This window comes from Dermacentor albipictus, chromosome 1 (assembly GCF_038994185.2).
Source record: "Dermacentor albipictus isolate Rhodes 1998 colony chromosome 1, USDA_Dalb.pri_finalv2, whole genome shotgun sequence".
NCBI classification, from domain to species: Eukaryota; Metazoa; Arthropoda; class Arachnida; order Ixodida; family Ixodidae; genus Dermacentor; species Dermacentor albipictus.
The window spans coordinates 506193044-506211808 of record NC_091821.1 but is presented as its reverse complement, the minus strand read 5'-3'; the positions used below and the strand labels follow the sequence as shown (position 1 = coordinate 506211808).

Genomic DNA, 18765 nt, shown 5'->3' with positions numbered 1-18765 from the left:
CAAAAGTTAAGGCTAGTCTCCTGAAGAAATACCGCCTTTCAGCCGAAGCTTTTCGGCAAAGGTTTAGGAGCACAGGCAAGAAAGATAGCGAGGGCTATCCGGAGTTTGCATATAGCTTAAAGGCCAACCTATTCGAGTGGCTTAAAAGCGCGGAAGCGTACGACAGCAGAGACATGATCATTGAATGCATGTGTCTAGAGCAGTTTTACAAAACCATCCCCCAAGCTGTGAAACTGTGGGTGCAAGACAGAGGTAATGTAAACACTGTGGAAAGGGCGGCTGAATTAGCCGAAGAGTACGCAACCCGTAGAAAGTTGAACGCCGAGGAGGGAAACTGGGACGGTCGAAATGGACCGCGGAAACCATTTCCGTTCAAAAAGGGTGCGCAAACTAGACGATCAGAGCCTGTAGACCTGGCGGAAAAGCCCGCAGAAAAGAGCGAGGAGAAACTTAACGGAAAAACCGCACAAAAAGAACAGAAAAGAAAATTCGAATCTGTTAGACCAATTCGCTGTTACAAATGCCACAAACTGGGACATATAGCTGTAAACTGCGAGAAGTCTAGCGTAGTTTTTTCCTACGTGGAGGAAAAAGATGAGAATATGGAACTTTTAAGTCCGTATCTCCACAACCTGCAAGTTAATGGAAAACCATGCCGAGTGCTAAGAGACAGTGCCGCCATGATGGACATTGTCCATCCGTCTTACGTGATGGTAGAGGACTTCACCGGAGAAGTAGCATGGATAAAACAAGTTGTAGAAGAACACAGCGTGTGTCTGCCCATGGCCAAAGTCAAAATCAGTGGACCATTCGGGGAGCTAGAGACTGAGGCTGCAGTTTCCAAATTTTTGTCACTGCAGTATCCCTACATCTTTTCGAATCGTTCGAATCAGTTACTGCGTGACAGAGGGCTCAAACTGGGAGAGGGCATAGTACAGGCATTGACCAGAGGCCAAGCTCGTAAGATCGCGGCGCTTTCGGCTGAAAATGCTCAAGCTCCTCCAGCGGAAGCAGAAAAGGGAATAACTTCAATACCCGAATCCGAGCTAGGCCCGAGGGACAAAAGAACAGTTGAGGAGAGCCTGCCAGCTGACCAGCTCAATGAGAGCGTAGCACTAGAGTGTCAGAGTTCTAGCCTGCAGGAAGAGCAAGTAGACGCGCTTTTGACAGTGTTTGCACGAGTTGGGTTTCCAGCCGAAATTCAGGCAGATCAAGGGTCAGTATTCACGAGCGCACTGACTTCCATATTCTTGCAAAAGTGCGGGGTAAAGTTAATACACAGTTCTGTCTATCACCCTCAGTCAAACAGTGTAGAGAGGTGGCATTCGGTGCTTAAGCGAGTTTTGCGTGCGCTCTGTTACGAGCACAAGGAGGACTGGGAGAACTGTCTGCCGGCAACTTTGTTTGCTTTGCGAACGGTTCCACATGAGGCGACAGGGTTCTCACCAGCAGAACTAGTGTATGGGAGGACACTCCGGTCTCCACTGAGAATGTTAAGAGAGATGTGGGAGGAAAGAGGGGAGAGTCCAACCGTGGTTGAATACGTGCTAAATTTACTGGAGCGGCTAAGCGCAACCCAAGAACTAGTCGGAAAGAACATGGCACTAGCTCAAAAGAACGCCAAATTCTATTACGACAAGAATGCGAGGCTTGGTACGTTTAAAGTTGACTTAACGATGAAAGCGGAAAAGTGTAGGTTTGGTTGTTCGCAGGTTACTTATCTGAGCCATGTTGTCGGTCAGGACATGAGACGGCCGGCTGAGCTGAAAATAGCTACGATTGGAGAATTTTCTCAGCCGCGCCCGAAAACGGACCTTCGTTCATTTTTGGGACTTGTGGGGTACTATCAACGGTACATTCCGAATTACTCGCAATTGGCAAGTCCATTAACAGACGCCCTCCGAAAGGGAGCACCGAGTAACGTACACTGGGATAAGGACAAAGAGAACGCTTTCCAAAGTTTGAAAACGCTATTGGTTTCTCGCCCTGTGCTTCGCGCGCCAGACTACACAAAGGAATTCATAGTTCAATGCGACGCAAGCGACAGAGGTATGGGCGTGGTACTTAGTCCAGTCGGCGACGATAACGAGGAGCATCCTATCCTCTACGCCAGCCGTAAACTAAATGTAAGAGAGGAAGCCTACAGCGCTTCAGAGAAGGAATGCGCTTGTTTGGTTTGGGCCGCCCAGAAGTTGTCGTGTTACTTGTACGGAGCGAAGTTCATCTTCGAGACCGACCACTGTCCTCTGACGTGGCTCAATCAAATGTCACACAAAAACGGCCGCTTGCTCCGATGGAGCCTCACTCTCCAAGAGTACAACTTCTCCGTTAGATATAAGAAGGGAAAGTTGCATAGCAATGCGGATGGTTTGAGCAGGCTAATTTGAATTCTGCGTTTGAGGGTCCTGCCTAAATTTTGGGGTTACTAGTGTTAGCTTTTCTTTAGGCGAAGAAAATCCCCTCTCATTTAGCAGAATTCCCTCCATGATTGCTGAATTGGTCAGCAGGAATTTGCTTCAGAAATTGGCATAGTGAAATGTAGCATTTTTTTTTGTTTCTGCACTTATGTTGTTGTTGTTGTTTTTTTTTTGAAGCCTAGCGTGTCTAAAGTGAGAGCCAATGCACGTCATCTCGGCGCAGAGCCGTGTTGTGGGGTTCATTTTGCAGTTGCCTGTCCTTGTTGGATGTTTTGGGGCGGTGACATCAATGCACAAGTGGTCGCTGCGAGCCAAGACATCAATCCCCCCCCCTGACCAGCAGCCGTTCTCTTCCTGCCTAGCGGTTGTCAGCGCTAGACAGTCGAGACTTTCCGGCCCATGGAGGCGCTGTCAAGAATGGCGAGTTGCGCAACAAGATTGCCACCTTGCCACCCGATTACGACAAGGGGTGCAAGACGCGCACCTCTCCCTCTCCGTCGCTGCAGCTGGGAGGCGTTCAAAGAAGCGGCCTTTGCGTTGGAATCCGCCGCCTTCCTCCAGCCCCTTCGACATTGTGACGGGACTAGTTCGGTGCGTGAACAATGATTCCGGAGTTCCCCAACGCGGAGCTGATTTGAAACGCTGGACAAGCTGCCGTGGGGACGACGTATTTTGAGCGTCTCACGCTTCGGCCTAGCACGGAACAACGAGCGACCCTCGATCAGCGCCGATAGTTTCCCGGAACGGCACCCCGCGCGGTTGCCTCTGTGTACAGAGCGCGGTTGCCTTTGTGTACGTAAACTGATCTTCAGAGCAGCTGCGAGTTGGTGATGTGTAAACGAACAGTCGCCGCGTCGTAGGACCGGCGGATCGAGTGTATAAAAACTGTGGTTGTGCGAATGCTGAGGACACACTTCTCTTGAGCAGTCATGTTAGACTGAGTCACTTCTCTCATACAGTCATGTTGGACTGTTACTCTTTTTCTCAAGCAGTCATGTTAGACTGACTTAGTTTCTGTAAATAAACCCTTTTTCCTCGTTCTCGATGAGAAGCAGTTCTTCACTTCATCAACGATCTCAGCGTAAATAAGTTGGACGACGGCATGGGCCAGCTACCTTCGAATTCATGCCGTACTCCAATCTTGGCAAAGGACCACGGACGAAGGGATTGAGCCCCCAATCCTGACACCATGCGCCACTTTCAGCGAGCGGTAATGGCGGCGTCTTCATTTCTAGGTTACGGTGTTGAAAATGGCTCTTTTTGAGAGTTGCTTGTGACGCTTCTGCTGGTATGCGAAAGGTGAAATTCTGCGTGGAGGATCCTCTGCAGCTACGCCACCTTAATCTAGGCTTTTTAAGCAGTGTACCATTTCGTTACAATGCCAGTTTAAGCGAACACAGCGTATGCGCACACCTGGTGACATGCCTATCTCGTTACTGTCATTGGCATGGTTTCCCCAGATAACTGAAAGCAATTATTTATCGTTCACAAGCTTTTCCCCTATCAGCACGTCTAACGGTACATGCATGCATAATTAATGTACAGTTCCGTTCAGTATAAGCTGCATCACGGTGTCAGTGGTGGAAGGGGCTCCGAGACTTTAGGGCGGCACCAGCATACCAAAAATTAATTTAATAAGCACCTCCAGTGGCAGCGATGTTAATCTCTCCTTGTTCTTTTTTATTTGGGCGCAGCCATGCATTCCTTCGAGCGTGGACACCACTTTGCAGCTCATATTGAATGCGCCTCTACATGCATGGGTCATTGTATACAGGTCAATTGGCATGTGTAAATTTTCTGCTTAACATAATTTTTAAAAATCACCAGCGACATGTTGCAGAATTCCACAGAATGCGATGTTGATTTATGCTTCAAATATGTTCTCGCGCAAGGAAAACTAAACGGAAAGAAGGGACAGAAAGACCCTTCCTTCTTTCCTTGCGCCAGAACCACATTTCATACACAATTCTACTTCTTGAAGTAGATTACTCTCAGCGGCCGACATTACCTGCAGAAAAAATGAAAGCAAATATATGACTAATTAAAAAGCTTTTCCAAATTAACTCTGAAACTAATTACTTAGCACCGCATATTGCAACTTATCAATTGACGCCGGGGACTTTTCAAGTTGTGTCCAATTGGAATGAAATCTCAGGATGGCACTAGTTTAGAGATATGCGTTCCCAGCAGTTGCGACAACATGCATTGGTGTTCCAGTATCTTTGAAGCTTTAATGCATGAAAAAGGCGTTTCGTAAAAAATGTAAGTGCGACAACAGTGCACGTTTTACGGTACGTTTGCGTGCGCTTATCTCAAAAGTGATGCTATTTCCAAACTTCCTTCAAAGTGAATGTGCCTTGTGAAATCACTGCCTTCAATTCTTGTAATATAATCATCATCAGCAGCAGCAGCCTGGTTACGCCCACTGCAGGGCAAAGGCCTCTCCCACACTTCTCCAACAACCCCGGTCATGTACTAATTGTGGCCATGTCGTCCCTGCAAACTTCTTAATCTCATCCACCCACCTAACTTTCTGCCGCCCCCTGCTACGCTTCTCTTCCCTTGGAATCTGGTCCGTAACCCTTAATGACCATCGGTTATCTTCCCTCCGCATTACATGTCCTGCCGATGCCCATTTCTTTTTCTTGATTTCAACTAAGATGTCATTAACTCGCGTTTGTTCCCTCACCCAATCTGCTCTTTTCCTATCCCTTAACGTTACACCCATCATTCTTCTTTCCATAGCTCGTTGCGTCGTCCTCAATTTAAATAAAACCCTTTTCATAAGTCTCCAGGTTTCTGCCCCGTAAGTGAGTACTGGTAACACACACCTATTGTACACTTTTCTCTTGACGAATAATGGCAACCTGCTGTTCATGATCTGAGAATGCCGGCCAAACGCACCCCAGCCCATTCTTATTCTTCTGATTATTTACGTCTCATGATTCGGATCCGCCGTCACTACCTACCCTAAGTAGATGTATTCCCTTACCATTTCCAGTGCCTCGCTACCTATTGTAAATTGCTGTTCTCTTCCGAGGCTGTTAAACATTACTTTAGTTTTCTGCAGATTAATTTTTAGACCCACTCTTCTGCTTTGCCTCTCCAGGTCAGTGAGCATGCATTGCAGTTGGTCCCCTGAGTTACTAAGCAAGGCAATATCATCAGCGAATCGCAAGTTACTAAGGTATTCTCCATTAACTTTTATCCCCAATTCTTCCCAATCCAGGTCTCTGAATACCTCCTGTAAACACGCTATGAATAGCATTGGAGAGATCGTATCTCCCTGCCTGACGCCTTTCTTTATTGGGATTTTGTTGCTTTTTTTATGGAGGACTATGGTGGCCTTGGAACCGCTATAGATTTCTCTCAGTATTTTTACATACGGCTCGTCTACACTCTGATTCCGTAATGGCTCCATGACTGCTGAGGTTTCGACAGAATCAAACGCTTTCTCGTAATCAATGAAAGCTACATATAAGGGTTGGTTAAATTCCGCACATTTCTCTATCACCTGATTGATAGTGTGAATATGGTCTCTTGTTGAATAGCCTTTACGAAATCCTGCCTGGTCCTTTGGTTGACAGAAGTCTAAGGTGTTCCTGATTCTGTTTGCGATTACCTTCGTAAATACTTTGTAGGCAACGGACAGTAAGCTGATTGGTCTATAATTGTTCAAGTCTTTGGCGTCCCCTCTTATGGATTAGGACTATGTTAGCGTTCTTCCCAGATCCCGGCACGCTCGACGTCATGAGGCATTGCGCATACAGGGTGGCCAGATTCTATAGAACAATCTGCCCACCATCCTTCAACAAATCTGCTGTTACCTGATCCTCCCCAGCGGCCTTCCCCCTTTACATAGCTCCCATGGCTTTCTTTATTTCTTCCGGCGTTACCTGTGGGATTTCGATATCCTCTAGGCTATTCCCTCTTCCATTATCGTCCTGGGTGCCACTGGTACTGTATAAATCTTTACAGAACTCCTCAGCCACTTGAACTATCTCATCCATATTAGTAGTGATATTGCCGGCTTTGTCTCTTAACGCATACATATGATTGCTTGCCAATTCCTAGTTTCTTCTTTACTGCTTTGAGGCTTCCTCCGTTCCTGAGAGCAGGTTCAATTCTATCCATATTATACTTCCTTATGTCAGCTGTCTTACGCTTGTTGATTAACGTCGAAAGTTCCGCCAGTTCTATTCCAGCTGTAGGGTTAGAGGCTTTCATACATTGGCGTTTCTTGATCAGATCTTTCGTCTCCTGCGATAGCTTACTGGTATCCTGTATAACGGAGTTACCATCGACTTCTATTGCACACTCCTTAATGATGCCCACAAGATTGTCGTTCATTGATTTAACACTAAGGTCCTCTTCCTGAGTTAAAACCTGGGTTGCTGAGTTAAATATAATAAGTGCGCTAAAGCAAGTGGTAGAAAAGTTAATGAAATATACATTGTTAATTAACCAATCATGCGTATGGATTTCGACTGCAATTATGTAATCTGCGCCTCTTCGAGCATTCCAGAGCAATAAGTATATTTGTGTGTAATGCCACAAGCGTTTCTGAATCGTTAACCTTAAAATAAAACACTCATAGGCCTGGTTTATAGATTTACTTAACTGACTCCACACAAACTTAATCTTTCACGTTGCTTTAAACATATCCGATATTCGATTCGATATTCGGTGGTCATTTTTGTCAAATATTCGTATTCGATTCTAAAATTTCGCGGTTCGAACACTCCTATCAATGCATTACTGCAAGGTTCGCAGTCAACCAACCAGTCAACGTTTGTGCCCGGATTCAGGCCGACCAACCGAAGGCTCAGGGTGGAAGAAGAAGAAGACGGATGGCGAAGCTTGCACGGCGTGGCTTTCCCAGCACGGCGGCCTCTCGGTGGACGGAGCCCCGCCAGGAGCTCGCCGAAGTGGCCCAGACGCGTGAGAAAAAGCAGCCACCGGACCAGTATCTGGGCATCGACACGGCCACGCTGTACTCGCTGTCTCTGCAGAGCGAGGCGGCCGAGGGCGGAGATCAGCGGGCCTCGTGGGCCCCTTTTGTCTACGCGTACGGCCTTCTCGTCCTCGTCCTCGGTTTCCTGATCATCTACTTCCTAATCAAGTGCGTGCGAAGCTCCTTCAGCGGCTGCCGCGGGCCTACAGCCACTGTCTCAAGCAGGGATGCGATGTCACAGTTCGTACGAAAGTGCAGCGCCGGTGGCAAATTCCATCACATTGTCAACTTAGTAACGGGGACATTTTGAGCGAATGAGAAAGACCGCTCCCTGGGCCAATTAGAAGTGGCGAGATATGGCAGAGATGTACGGAATGGTGCCTAATCGGTGTCGCCGTTGCTCTTCCGAATAGATAGAGATAGTGGCGAAACGGTCAACGCAATACCGCTGTGTTGACTGCCCGGTGTACTTCTCTACTTGTAGTAATGCCTGCATTGGGGCTAGTTAGAATAACATAACGTCATTCTTGTCCTTCGAATGAGCGCGTCTTTCGAAATCAAAGTAAGGCCAACCGGCTCCAGTTTTTCCAACATCATTTCCGCTCAGGCGATGCGGTTATTCACACGCCGCTGCTGTCCGCTACACGGAGATGGAATTCACCGACACACCCCAATCCCGAAGCAATGCTACGGTAATCAAGATCTACTTCTCCCACTCAGCAAGATGAGTTAACAGATTAGTATGCACTTGAGAACATTACAAGAAATATTCGCGACATGGCAGGAAATGCAAAACAATAGCTTTCTTAGCAGCACCTCGGAGTACCCAGATGGAAACACGAGTTAAAGGGCTATTTTGTTTGGATAAACTGGTAAGGGCTCAACCACAGGTGACCCGCGTCTCAAAACGTCGAACAAGGCAGTGCAACATTTTTAAAACAGACTTCAAAACAAACATTCCATCTAGTTTATTTAAATACTTAGTTCATATCACATACTGATACATTGTATTTAATAGCTACCCATGTTTTCAAGGATCATGGGCCTAATAATAATACCTAATAAGGACAGATGGCGTGGTAAACATATCAGCCTTGAAACTGGACGCGTCCGAAATTGCATCGAGGGATACAGGAACGTGGCTCCGGTAGGCCTACTTGCAGGGGCGCTCTAACGTAAAGCTATTCCAAACTTTTCTATTACAATTCTGCAATCAGGGGCCATATAACGTAAATCTATTCCAAAATGTTTTGATTACAGCGTCCTGACGTCAAATGCGCGTAACCGTCGACGCAAGCACCGGGCGGTCACCCGCAGGGTTGTCTGAACAGACCAATCAAACGCTCTCCTCGTTCATAGGAGGTCATTTTTGTTTGCTTCGAAAACGAATAACATTGCGTACTCTCAGGGGCTTGTCTTATCTAATTGGCTGACAAGAGGTGAGGAGCACGCTCAAGTTTAAAGGGATTTGATGGGGCCGAGCCACTGCACTGAAAATGGATAACCGGACGAAGAGGGTGGTGCCGGCGTCTGCGATTGGTCCGCTTTTCCTTATCTAACTTGCGGTGGCTGGTCGAAAATCGCGGCGGCATGCAACGGAAGCTTAAGAATGACGCTAAAATGGATCCTCAGCAAAAAAGAGTTGGCAGAACGAGGTCGTAAACGTGCAGAAAGTGCTCGAAAACGTTACGCGGCCACGAAATAAGCTTTATTATACGCTAATAAACCCATGCTTTCCGGTAGGTGCGAGTAGCCAGTGCCTGGGCGATTGGCGGCAGCCATCTTTGACTCCTTTCGGAACAAGGCAGCCTCCGGCTATTCAGAAAAAAACTCAGTTTTGTTCGGCATATTAATCCATCTTTAACGCGTACAGGTCGCTTTGACGCGTTGAGTTCTTGAGGTTTTTCCACGTCGCGTGACAGGCAGGTGAAGTGGGTGCAGCCCGAAAGCCTTTGACCAATAGCCAAGGGCTAATGGCGAAAAGGCGTCGAATTAGAAATAACTATTTTGCATTTGTTCGGTCAAATCATGCACAATAAGTGTGCACACGTCTTATCAGATGGGGAGCTTTCGCGGTTTTCATGACGTCCAGTGACAGCCAGTCGAAGGGGGGGGGGTCGAAAAAAGTTTTTAGCCAATCACGTAGAGCTGATTGCAGAATTCGAATAGAAAAGTTTGGAATAGTTTTACTTTATAGCGCCCCAGCCCTCCACGACTGGTCAAACCATTTTGGAGCCACCACTCATGCGCCTGTCTGTCACGCGACGTCACGAAAACTGCGAAAACGCCCCATCTAATCTGACGTATGCACACTGATTATGCATGATTTGCCCGAACGGAAGAAAAATAATATCTTATTAGATACCTTTCTCGCCATTAGCGAAAAAGGCGTTTTTTTTTTACCAATTGCTATTGGTCGAACCTTTTCGGGCTGCACCCACTTTGCCCGTCTGTCACGCGACCTCAAAAAACCGCGAAAGCTCACCGCGTCGAAGTGACGTGCACGCGTCAAAAACGCATTAATATGCCAAAAAAATTGAAAGTTTTACTGAACAGCCGGGCATTGCCCGTTTCGAGAGGCATAGAAGATGGCTGCCCGCCGATCGCACTAACACTGGCTGCATGAAGCTGCCGTAGAGTATGGGTTTATTTGTGTATATTAAAAGATATTGCGTGGCCGTATAACGTTGTCGAGACTTTTCAGCACGTATACGACATTTCTCTGTCAACTCTACCTTGCTGAATATCCGTTTTAGCGCAATTTTTAACCTTCCGTTGCACGACGCTACGATTGTCAATTAGCCACCCCAAGTTAAGTAAGGAGAAGATGACCAATCGCAGACGCCGGCACCACCCTCCTTATCCGGTTATCTACTTCCCTGTGCTGACTCAGCCTCGTGGAACCTCTCTCCACTTCAGCGTGCTCTTCGCTTCTTCTCAGCCAGTTAGATAAGAAAAACTACTAAATGTAGGCAATGCTATTCGCTTTGAAAGCAAAAGCAAGTGGAATTCTATAAACGAGAAGGGCATTTGATTGGGCTTTTGAAACAACGCTGCTGGTTATCGTCCAATGCTTGCGTCAGTGGTTACGTAAGTTTGACCTCCGCAAATTAGAATAAAAACAGATTGGAATAGTTTTACATTATAGGGTGCCAGTACAGAAAATATTCAAAATGCAAGTTTGTACGACCAGACCTTGTGTGTGTGATCAATTGGGTATCAAATTTAGGAAGGAGATGCACATAACGGCTCTATTCTGGACGCGTATAGCCGGTGGCATGCCATTATCCGCCAAAATGCATTTCTTACTGGCTGTCGAGAGGTCACGATTTTTAACATTTTGTGCCGGGAAATGACAAGTTTTCGGAAAGTGCTCCGTACTTTCATCAGAGTGACAACGCTGCATACTTTCTCTTGAAAGAAACGTTTTTTCTAGTCCTTTAGGCAGCTACGTTGCGATGTCAGCGATTAAAAAAATGTGAATGGCTGTGCTTAGGGAATCTCTGCAATGTATGCACATGGTGATAGCGAAAAAGTCTTAGTAAAGCACGTGAGTTGTTAACCATCATGGCTGTATAATTTCCTGTCTGGCAAGAGTAGTGAGCACTGCAATGACTGAGCATAAATTCTAGGGATAACAATAGCACAAAACACTCCAGTGTACTTTAGACGGAATTTCACAGGAAGACGGAAGCTTAGAGTGACCCACAGTGGTAGAACAGGAGCCGAATTCACTAAGCTTCTTTTCGTAAGTGAGCTGTTCTATTGACTGACCGCTTTGTTACGAAGAACTCTACTGTAAGAGCTTTTTGTGGATGCAGGTCCATGTATCGCTGGAGCCAACGTTTCGACAAGGTGCCTTGTCTTTGTCAGAGCAGCAACTGTTTTCTTTAGAAGAGTTTGTATACGCGTGCCTCCCTCTTCTCAACCTAAATGAGGGCGGAGGAGGAGAATAGGCAGGTGCTTAGAGTGCTGTGAGGGAAGATGAAGTGCTAAAAAAACGTTGCTGAGTAGGTGTTAAGCTGGTATAAAGAGGGAACTAGCAGGGGCAGTGTTGTTGGTTCTTTCAAGAAGTATGCATGATGAAATTCAAAAGGAACTACAAGTGTTAGCAGGCTTTGTCAGTCTGGCGTAGTTGATTTTCACAGACAACAGGGCGTAAGAACATATAGGCACATGAAAAACGATCGCAAAAAAAAGAAAACGGGTAAAAGAAGCTGAGTTTAATATAAGAAATGGTACTAATATGTTGCATATATGTAGGTCTACACGAACGTATGTACGCGACTAGTTTTTGCCACCTCTGATCAGTAGTGGCCAAGCAATGACCTCCGACATTAAGCAGCGAGTCAACAGAACCCTCTCCTTACCTATGTGGCTCTGTTTTGCTTCAGTGAGCTGACTGTTAACACACACTTTGTGGAAAACACTATCAAGTTTTCTAAGACGTTCGAATAATAATAGCTAACTTGTCCTTGTGCTTCGAACCAGTCATTCAATTCTTTCAGCAAAAAAAGTTAGTGACGTATCACTTGGTGAACGCGGGTTCGTGAACGCGGGTTACGCTTCTCAAGGCTTATTTCTTAATTTTGCATGTTTTATGTCCGTGTTTAGATTTTTGTAAAGTGCCATTAGGAAAGATCGCAAAGCCCTGCAAGCAAATACACAGTCTTTATTATTTCAAGGAATTTGGTAGTGTACTATTCAAATTATTAATTCTTCCCCTTCTTCTTCTTGCGGAGTTTCCCGGGCATGCCAAGTTCACGCCTTTTGACGGATTTGCTCGGCTCGTGCACGGCGACGGGGTCGGTCGACTCGCGCTCCACCTGCCGCCACTTGCGTCACCGTCCTTCTCGCTCGGCCTCTCGATCACGAGATGAACCCGGTATATCCATAGGGCACAGTACTCTAGCAAGTACCAGAGGAGGTCAACCCAGAGCGCTTCGGCCGACCCTCCTCCTCCCCAACGCTTCGCCTCCTTTCTCCTTCCCCGCTTCGCTCAATACAACCTGGGTGGCGTTGCTTTGCCGAGCGCTCAGCGCGTTCCTCCATACATTCCTCGATGCACGATTCTCTTCTAAGCTTTCTAATGATTTCGATAACAAAAACACTCCAATGTCTTCATGCGACCAGAAAGTGCCACACTGTCTTAGGAAAGTTTATTTCTAAGGCAGGAGTTACACTTCTCTTGAGTGCCCCTATGAAACTGCGGAACCTGCGTAGGAGATGAAAAATAAATACTATCGAGAAATGCTAAAACGAATACGCTAAAAAGTGTCAAGAGGCATAGCTAAGTTGTCTACGTAAATCCGCTTCCTTATAGCTGGTGTTTAGTTGGGCAAGGTCCTTGTATTAACCACCATCTGAGGGAACACGTCAACTCATACTAGCATTCTCTAGGCGGCAATATTAAGGGGCCCTATAACGCAAAACTATTCCATTATGTTTTTATTCCAATCTCCTGACGTCAAATTTGCGTAACCGCCGACGCAAGCATCGGGCGGTCACCCGCAGGGTTGTCTGAAGCGACCAATCAAACGCTCTTCTTGTTCATAGGAGGACACTTTTGTTTGCTTTAAAAACGAAAAGCGTTGCCTGCACTGAGCGGCTTGTCTTATCTAATTGGCGGACAAGGGGCGAGAAGCACCCTCAAGTTGAGAGGAACTCGATGGGGCCGAGTCAATGCAGTGAAAATCGATAACCGGATGAAGAGGGTGGTGCCGGCGTCTGCGAGTGGTCCGTTTTTCCTTACTTAGCTTGCGGTGGCGGGCAGAAAATCGCGGAGGCGTGCAACTGAAGCTTAAGAATGACGCTAAAACGGGTCCTCAGGAAAGAAGTTGGCAGAGCGAGGTCGTAAACATGCCGAAAGTGCTCGAAAACGCTACACAGCCACGCAAAACGTTTTGTAATGCGCAAATAAACCTATGCTCTCCGGCAGGTACGAGTAGCCAGTGCCTGAGCGATCAGCGGCAGCCATGTTTTATTATTTTCATAACGGGCAGGCCTGCGGCTATACAGAAATAAACTCAGTTTTGTTCGGCATATTAATGGATATTTCACGTGTACGCGTCACATTGACGCGGTGAGTTTTTGCGGATTTGTGGCGTCGCGTGACAGGCAGGTGAAGTGGGTGCAGCCCGAAAACTTTTGACCATTACCCGAGGGCTAATGACGCAAAGTCGCCGAATCAGAATTAACTATTTTTCTTTTTGTTCGGTCAAACCATGCATAGTCAGTCCGTACACGTAATATATTATATGCGGAGCTATCGCGGTTTTCGTGATGTCGCGTGACAGACAGGTGAAGTGGGCGTGGTCCAAAAACGTTTTTGACCAATCGCGGAGGCCTGAATTGGAATGGAAAAGTTTGGAATACTTTTACGTTAGAGCGCCCGAGGACACTGCAGCAAGTGCAAGTGTCAGCGAAATTTTTACAGACGCCAGATTGTTCCAAACTATCATCATCATCATCAACCTGGTTACGCCCACTCATGGGCAAAAGCCTCTCCTATACTTCTCCAACTACCCCGGTCATGTACTAATGGTGGCCATGTTGTCCATGCAAACTTCTTAATCTCATCCGCCCACCTAACTTTCTGCCACCCCCTGCTACGCTTCCCTTCCCTTGGAATAAAGTCCGTAACCCTCAATGACCATCGGTTATCTTCCCTCCTCATTGCATGTCCTGCCAATGCCCATTTCTTGTTCTTCATTTCCACTAAGATGTCATTAACTCGCGTTTGTTCCCTCACCCAGTCTGCTCTTTTCTTATCCCTTAACGTTACACCAATCATTCTTCTTTCCATAGCCCGTTGCGTCTTCCTCAATTTAAGTAGAACCCTTTTCGTAAGCCTCCAGGTTTCTGCCCCGTAGGTGAGTATTGGAAAGACACAGCTATTATACACTTTTCTCTTGAGGGATAATGGGAACCTGCTGTTCATGATCTGAGAATGCCCGCCAAACGCACCCTAGCCCATTCTTATTCTGCTGATTACTTAAGTCTCATGATCCGGGTCTGCGGTCACTACCTGTCCTAAGTATATTTATTCCCTTACCACTTCCAGTGCCTCGTTACCTATCTTAAACTGCTGTTCTCTTCCGAGACTGTTAAACATTACTTTAGTTTTCTGCAGATTAATTTTTAGACCCACTCTTCGGCTTTGCCTCTCCAGGTAAGTGAGCATGCATTGCAATTGGTCCCCTGAGTTACTAAGCAAGGCAATATCATCAGCGAATCGCAAGTTACTAAGGTATTCTCCATCAACTCTTATCCCCAATTCTTCCCAATCCAGGTCTCTGAATACCTCCTGTAAACACGCTGTGAATAGCATTGGAGAGATCGTATCTCCCTGCCTGACGCCTTTTTATTGGGATTTTGTTGCTTTCTTTATGGAGGACTACGGTGGCTATGGAGTCGCTATAAATATCATTCAGTATTTTTACATACGGCTCGTCTACACCCTGATGCCGTAATGCCTGCATGACTACTGAGGTTTCGACTGAATCAAACGCTTTCTCGTAATCAATGAAAGTCATATTCAAGGATTGGTTATATTCCGCAGATATCTCTATCATCTGATTGATAAATATGGTTGATAATGTGAATAATAATGTGAACCAGGAAGCATTTACGAAATCCTGCCTGGTCCTTTGCTTTACAGAAGTCTAAAGTGTTCCTGATTCTATTTGCGATTACCTTAGTAAATACCTTGTAAGCAACGGACAGTAAGCTGATCGTTCTATAATTGGTGGAGTCTTAGGCGTCTCCTTTCTTATGGATTAAGATTATGTTGGCGATCTTCCAAGATTCCGGTACGCTCAAGGTCATGAGGCATTGCATATACAGGGTGGCCAGTTTTTCTAGAACAATTTGCCCAGCATCCTTCAACAAACCTACTGTTACCTGATTCTCCCCAGCTGCCTTCCCCTTTTCATAGCTTCCAAGGCTTTTTTTACTTCTTCCGGCGTTACTTGTGGGATGTCAAATTCCTCTAGAATATTCCCTCTTCCATTATCGTCGTGGGTGCTACTGGTACTGTATAAATCTCTATAGAACCACTCAGCCACTTGAACTATCTTATCCATATTAGTAATCATATTGTCGGCTTTGTCTCTTAACGCACACATCTGATTCCTTGCCTATTCCTCATTTCTCCACTGATTTTAGGCTTCCTCTGTTCCTGAGAGCGTGCTGAATTCTATCCATGTTATACTGCCGTATGTGAGGTATCTTAAGCTTGTTGATTAACTTCGAAAGTTCCGCCAGTTCTATTCTAGCTGTAGGGTTAGAGGGTTTCATACATTGGCGTTTCTTGATCAGATCTTTCGTCTCCTGCTATAGCTTACTGGTATCCTGTCTAACGGAGTTACCACCGACTTCTATGCACACTCCTTAATGATGCCCATGTAAGTGTCGTTCATTGCTTGAACACTAAGGTCCCCTTCCTTAGTTAAAGCCGAGAACCGGTTCTGTAGCTTGATCCGGAATTAGTCTATTTTCCCTCTTACCGCTAACTCATTGATCGGCTTCTTATGCACCAGTTTCTTCCGTTGCCTCCTCAAGTCTAGGCTAATTCGAGGTCTTACCATCCTATGGTCACTGCAGCGCACCTTGCCGAGCACGTCCACATCTTGTATGATGCCAGGGTTAGCGCAGAGTATAAAGTCGATTTCATTTCCAGTCTCGCCATTCGGGCTCCTCCACATCCACTTTCGGCTATCCCGCTTGCGGAAGAAGGTATTCATTATCCTCATATTATTCTGTTCAGAAAACTCTAATAATAACTATCCCCTGCTATTCGTAGTGCCTATGCCATGTTATCCCTCTGACTTGTCTCCAGCCTGCTTCTTGCCTACCTTGACATTGAAGTCACCCATCAGTATAGTGTATTTTGTTTTGACTTTGCCCATCGTCGATTCCACGTCTTCATAGAAGCTTTCGACTTCCAGGTCATCATGACTGCATGTAGGGGCGTAGACCTGTACGACATTCAATTTGTACCTCTTATTAAGTTTCGCAACAAGACCTGCCACCCTCTCGTTAATGCTATATAATTCCTGTTACCAGCTACGTCCTTATTAATCGGGAATCCGACTCCTAGTTCTCGTCTCTCCGCTAAGCCCCGGTAGCAAAGGATGTGCCCGCTTTTTAGCACTGTGTATGTTACATTTGTCCTCATAACCTCGCTGAGCCCTATTATATCTCACTTAATGCCCGCTAATTCCTCCAATAGCACTGCTAGATTCGCCTCAGTAGATAACGTTCTAGCGTTAAACGTTGCCAGGGGCAGTTTCCGATGGCGGCCTGTCAGGATCCAGAGATCTTTAGCACCCTCTGCCGAAGGAGAACGCCGGCGCTCGCAGCAGGATCGAGCCCCTAAGAGCTGCCCTCTAATAATCACTATCTGCGCAGCCCAGACTCGCAGCGTAAGATTAGCGAGTACGCTGGTGAAGCCAGTGATGGCATGAGTCCTTATTTACAGGTTGCTAAACAAGTGAGTGTTTTCACCTAACCACGCGATGAGCATACTATTCATCGTTGATGTACGTCCCCAAACAAACACAGACGAACTCCTAGGTTCGCCGTTGCACCGTGCAGGGCTGGCGGGAGCGCGTACGGACCACAACGAGAGGGCTCCGGAGCTCGCAAGATGACCGAGGAGGCGAGAACGACGGAGTCGCCACCAAGCCTTCGCACGACCACTGGCCAGCTAGCCACGGCTCCTGCAAGGGGCTCATCCGAAGGTTCTGGCTCATCTCGAAGCCACTCAGGGCACACAACTGCGTCGTCTAGTCACCAGGGAAGCGACACTGACACTGCTGCGGATGCGCTGACAACGCACTCTGCACAGCCTGAAGAGGATCGCGCATGATTGTTTCGCGGAATCTGCGAAGCCTTTTGCAACGACAAGAAAGGAGACACGTGGTGTATGAGTGTGCTCTAGGTTTCGATACGCAAAAGAAAATAGCATTTCCTTTTTTACGCACGTAGGAGTTGCGCCCAATACTTTATTTCTATTGTCAATGCTTTCTTTCTCTCTTAAAACGTATTTGCTTATTGCGCTGTACGTGAATAGCATTTGCTTGACAGTCAGCACTTCTTTGTGCCTTCCGTTTGTCCCGTCCTTGTGCTGTTACAGAGTGAAATGTGTTTTCATGCCATTCGCGTGACTTCGACGGCGAGCAATGTTTTCTTTTTATGTAGTACTTTTTAAAAGACATTGCATCTGGTTCTGCGAAATATGTACACGCCGCAGATAAGAAAAAACTTTTTTCCAATGTATATGTCCAATGTATACGTTAACGCGCACGTGCAAAGAGCCGTGCCTATTATTGTGACTCTGGGTAGAGGACGAGAGACGGACTCTTGGAGCAGACGAAGAGGGAACAAAAAGCTTTATACAACACGTACAGATATAGCAAAAAGTATAGTTGCCACCGAATGGTGGCGAATCTGTCTCTTAGCAATGAGGGGGTTTTACTTTACATCCCTTTGGCGGCCCATCCTCGGTAGGAACGAGGCGGGGCGGGTGCTCATGTTACCCGCGTCGCATATCCCCTTTCATCGCGGTAGAAGTCTCGGTGCTGCGCGGCATCGGCTCCTCAGTTCGACCCTCGGAAAGGGGTCGGTAGTTTCGTGGAACTTTGAAGGCCGTCATTCACAAGGGCAACCACTTCAGAAGAATAAGGGGGAGGGGCACCCGTTGCCTCTGTGATAGGCGCGCAGTGTGGCACAACAGTAGCCCCGCCGCCAGACAATGCATCCAGAAGTTGAGCTGTCCAACGCAGCTCGAAAGTTTGGATGCGTTGGTTGAGAGACGTCGATGAGTTATTGGTGGAATAGGATTTCTTTCGCCGGTGGTCAACCCATCTGCTTGGCCCTGGAATGTCCACTGGAACGACCGAGAATCAACAACGAAAATTGGCAGTGCCAGGATATACGTAGCGAAAGCTAAAGCATAGCATGGTTAGCCTTAATCTTGATTGCAAGTCCAGATTAGTCTGGCTGTCTAGCTATGTTGCGGCGTTTAGCCAGTCGTTCGGCGCGCTGTTCGTCTGTTTCCTGGACGATTCGTTTCCTCTTCATCTCGTTCCGATGTCGATTCCAGGCCTCCTCCTGCTTATCAGAATTGTCGCCGTCCATACTGCCGCCTCAACTGTGGTTACGGCACACGCGAGCTCTCCTTTTGAATCCTCCGACAAGTTATCAGGCATGCGACGCAGCTAGCAAAGCGAGCGGAGGTGAGCACGACGACGAGGCACGTGGGGTGACGTCATACCAAACGTCGGCGGTGAAAAGACGCGGCGCTGCGCAGCGGTGGAAAACCTGTGACTCGGTGCAACTAGTGGCACATGCGCAGTAGTGACTACGGAGCGAGAGAGAGAGAGAAATATC

General features: G+C 46.9%; 1 protein-coding gene across 2 annotated transcripts; it reads left to right on the top strand.

Moving 5' to 3' along the window:
- Nucleotides 1-6935: 6935 nt before the first annotated feature.
- Nucleotides 6936-17652, top strand: LOC135907587 (uncharacterized). 2 transcript variants are annotated; one of them, XM_065439266.2, is made up of 2 exons: nt 6936-7485; nt 16969-17652. In XM_065439266.2, the coding sequence occupies exons 1-2, from the start codon at nt 7268-7270 to the stop codon at nt 17240-17242; spliced, it is 492 nt and encodes a 163-aa protein (XP_065295338.1). In that variant the 5' UTR covers nt 6936-7267; the 3' UTR covers nt 17243-17652. The 2 variants fall into 2 exon arrangements, with proteins under 2 accessions (XP_065295338.1, XP_065295337.1); XM_065439265.2 differs by having other exon boundaries at nt 6997-7539.
- Nucleotides 17653-18765: the final 1113 nt, after the last annotated feature.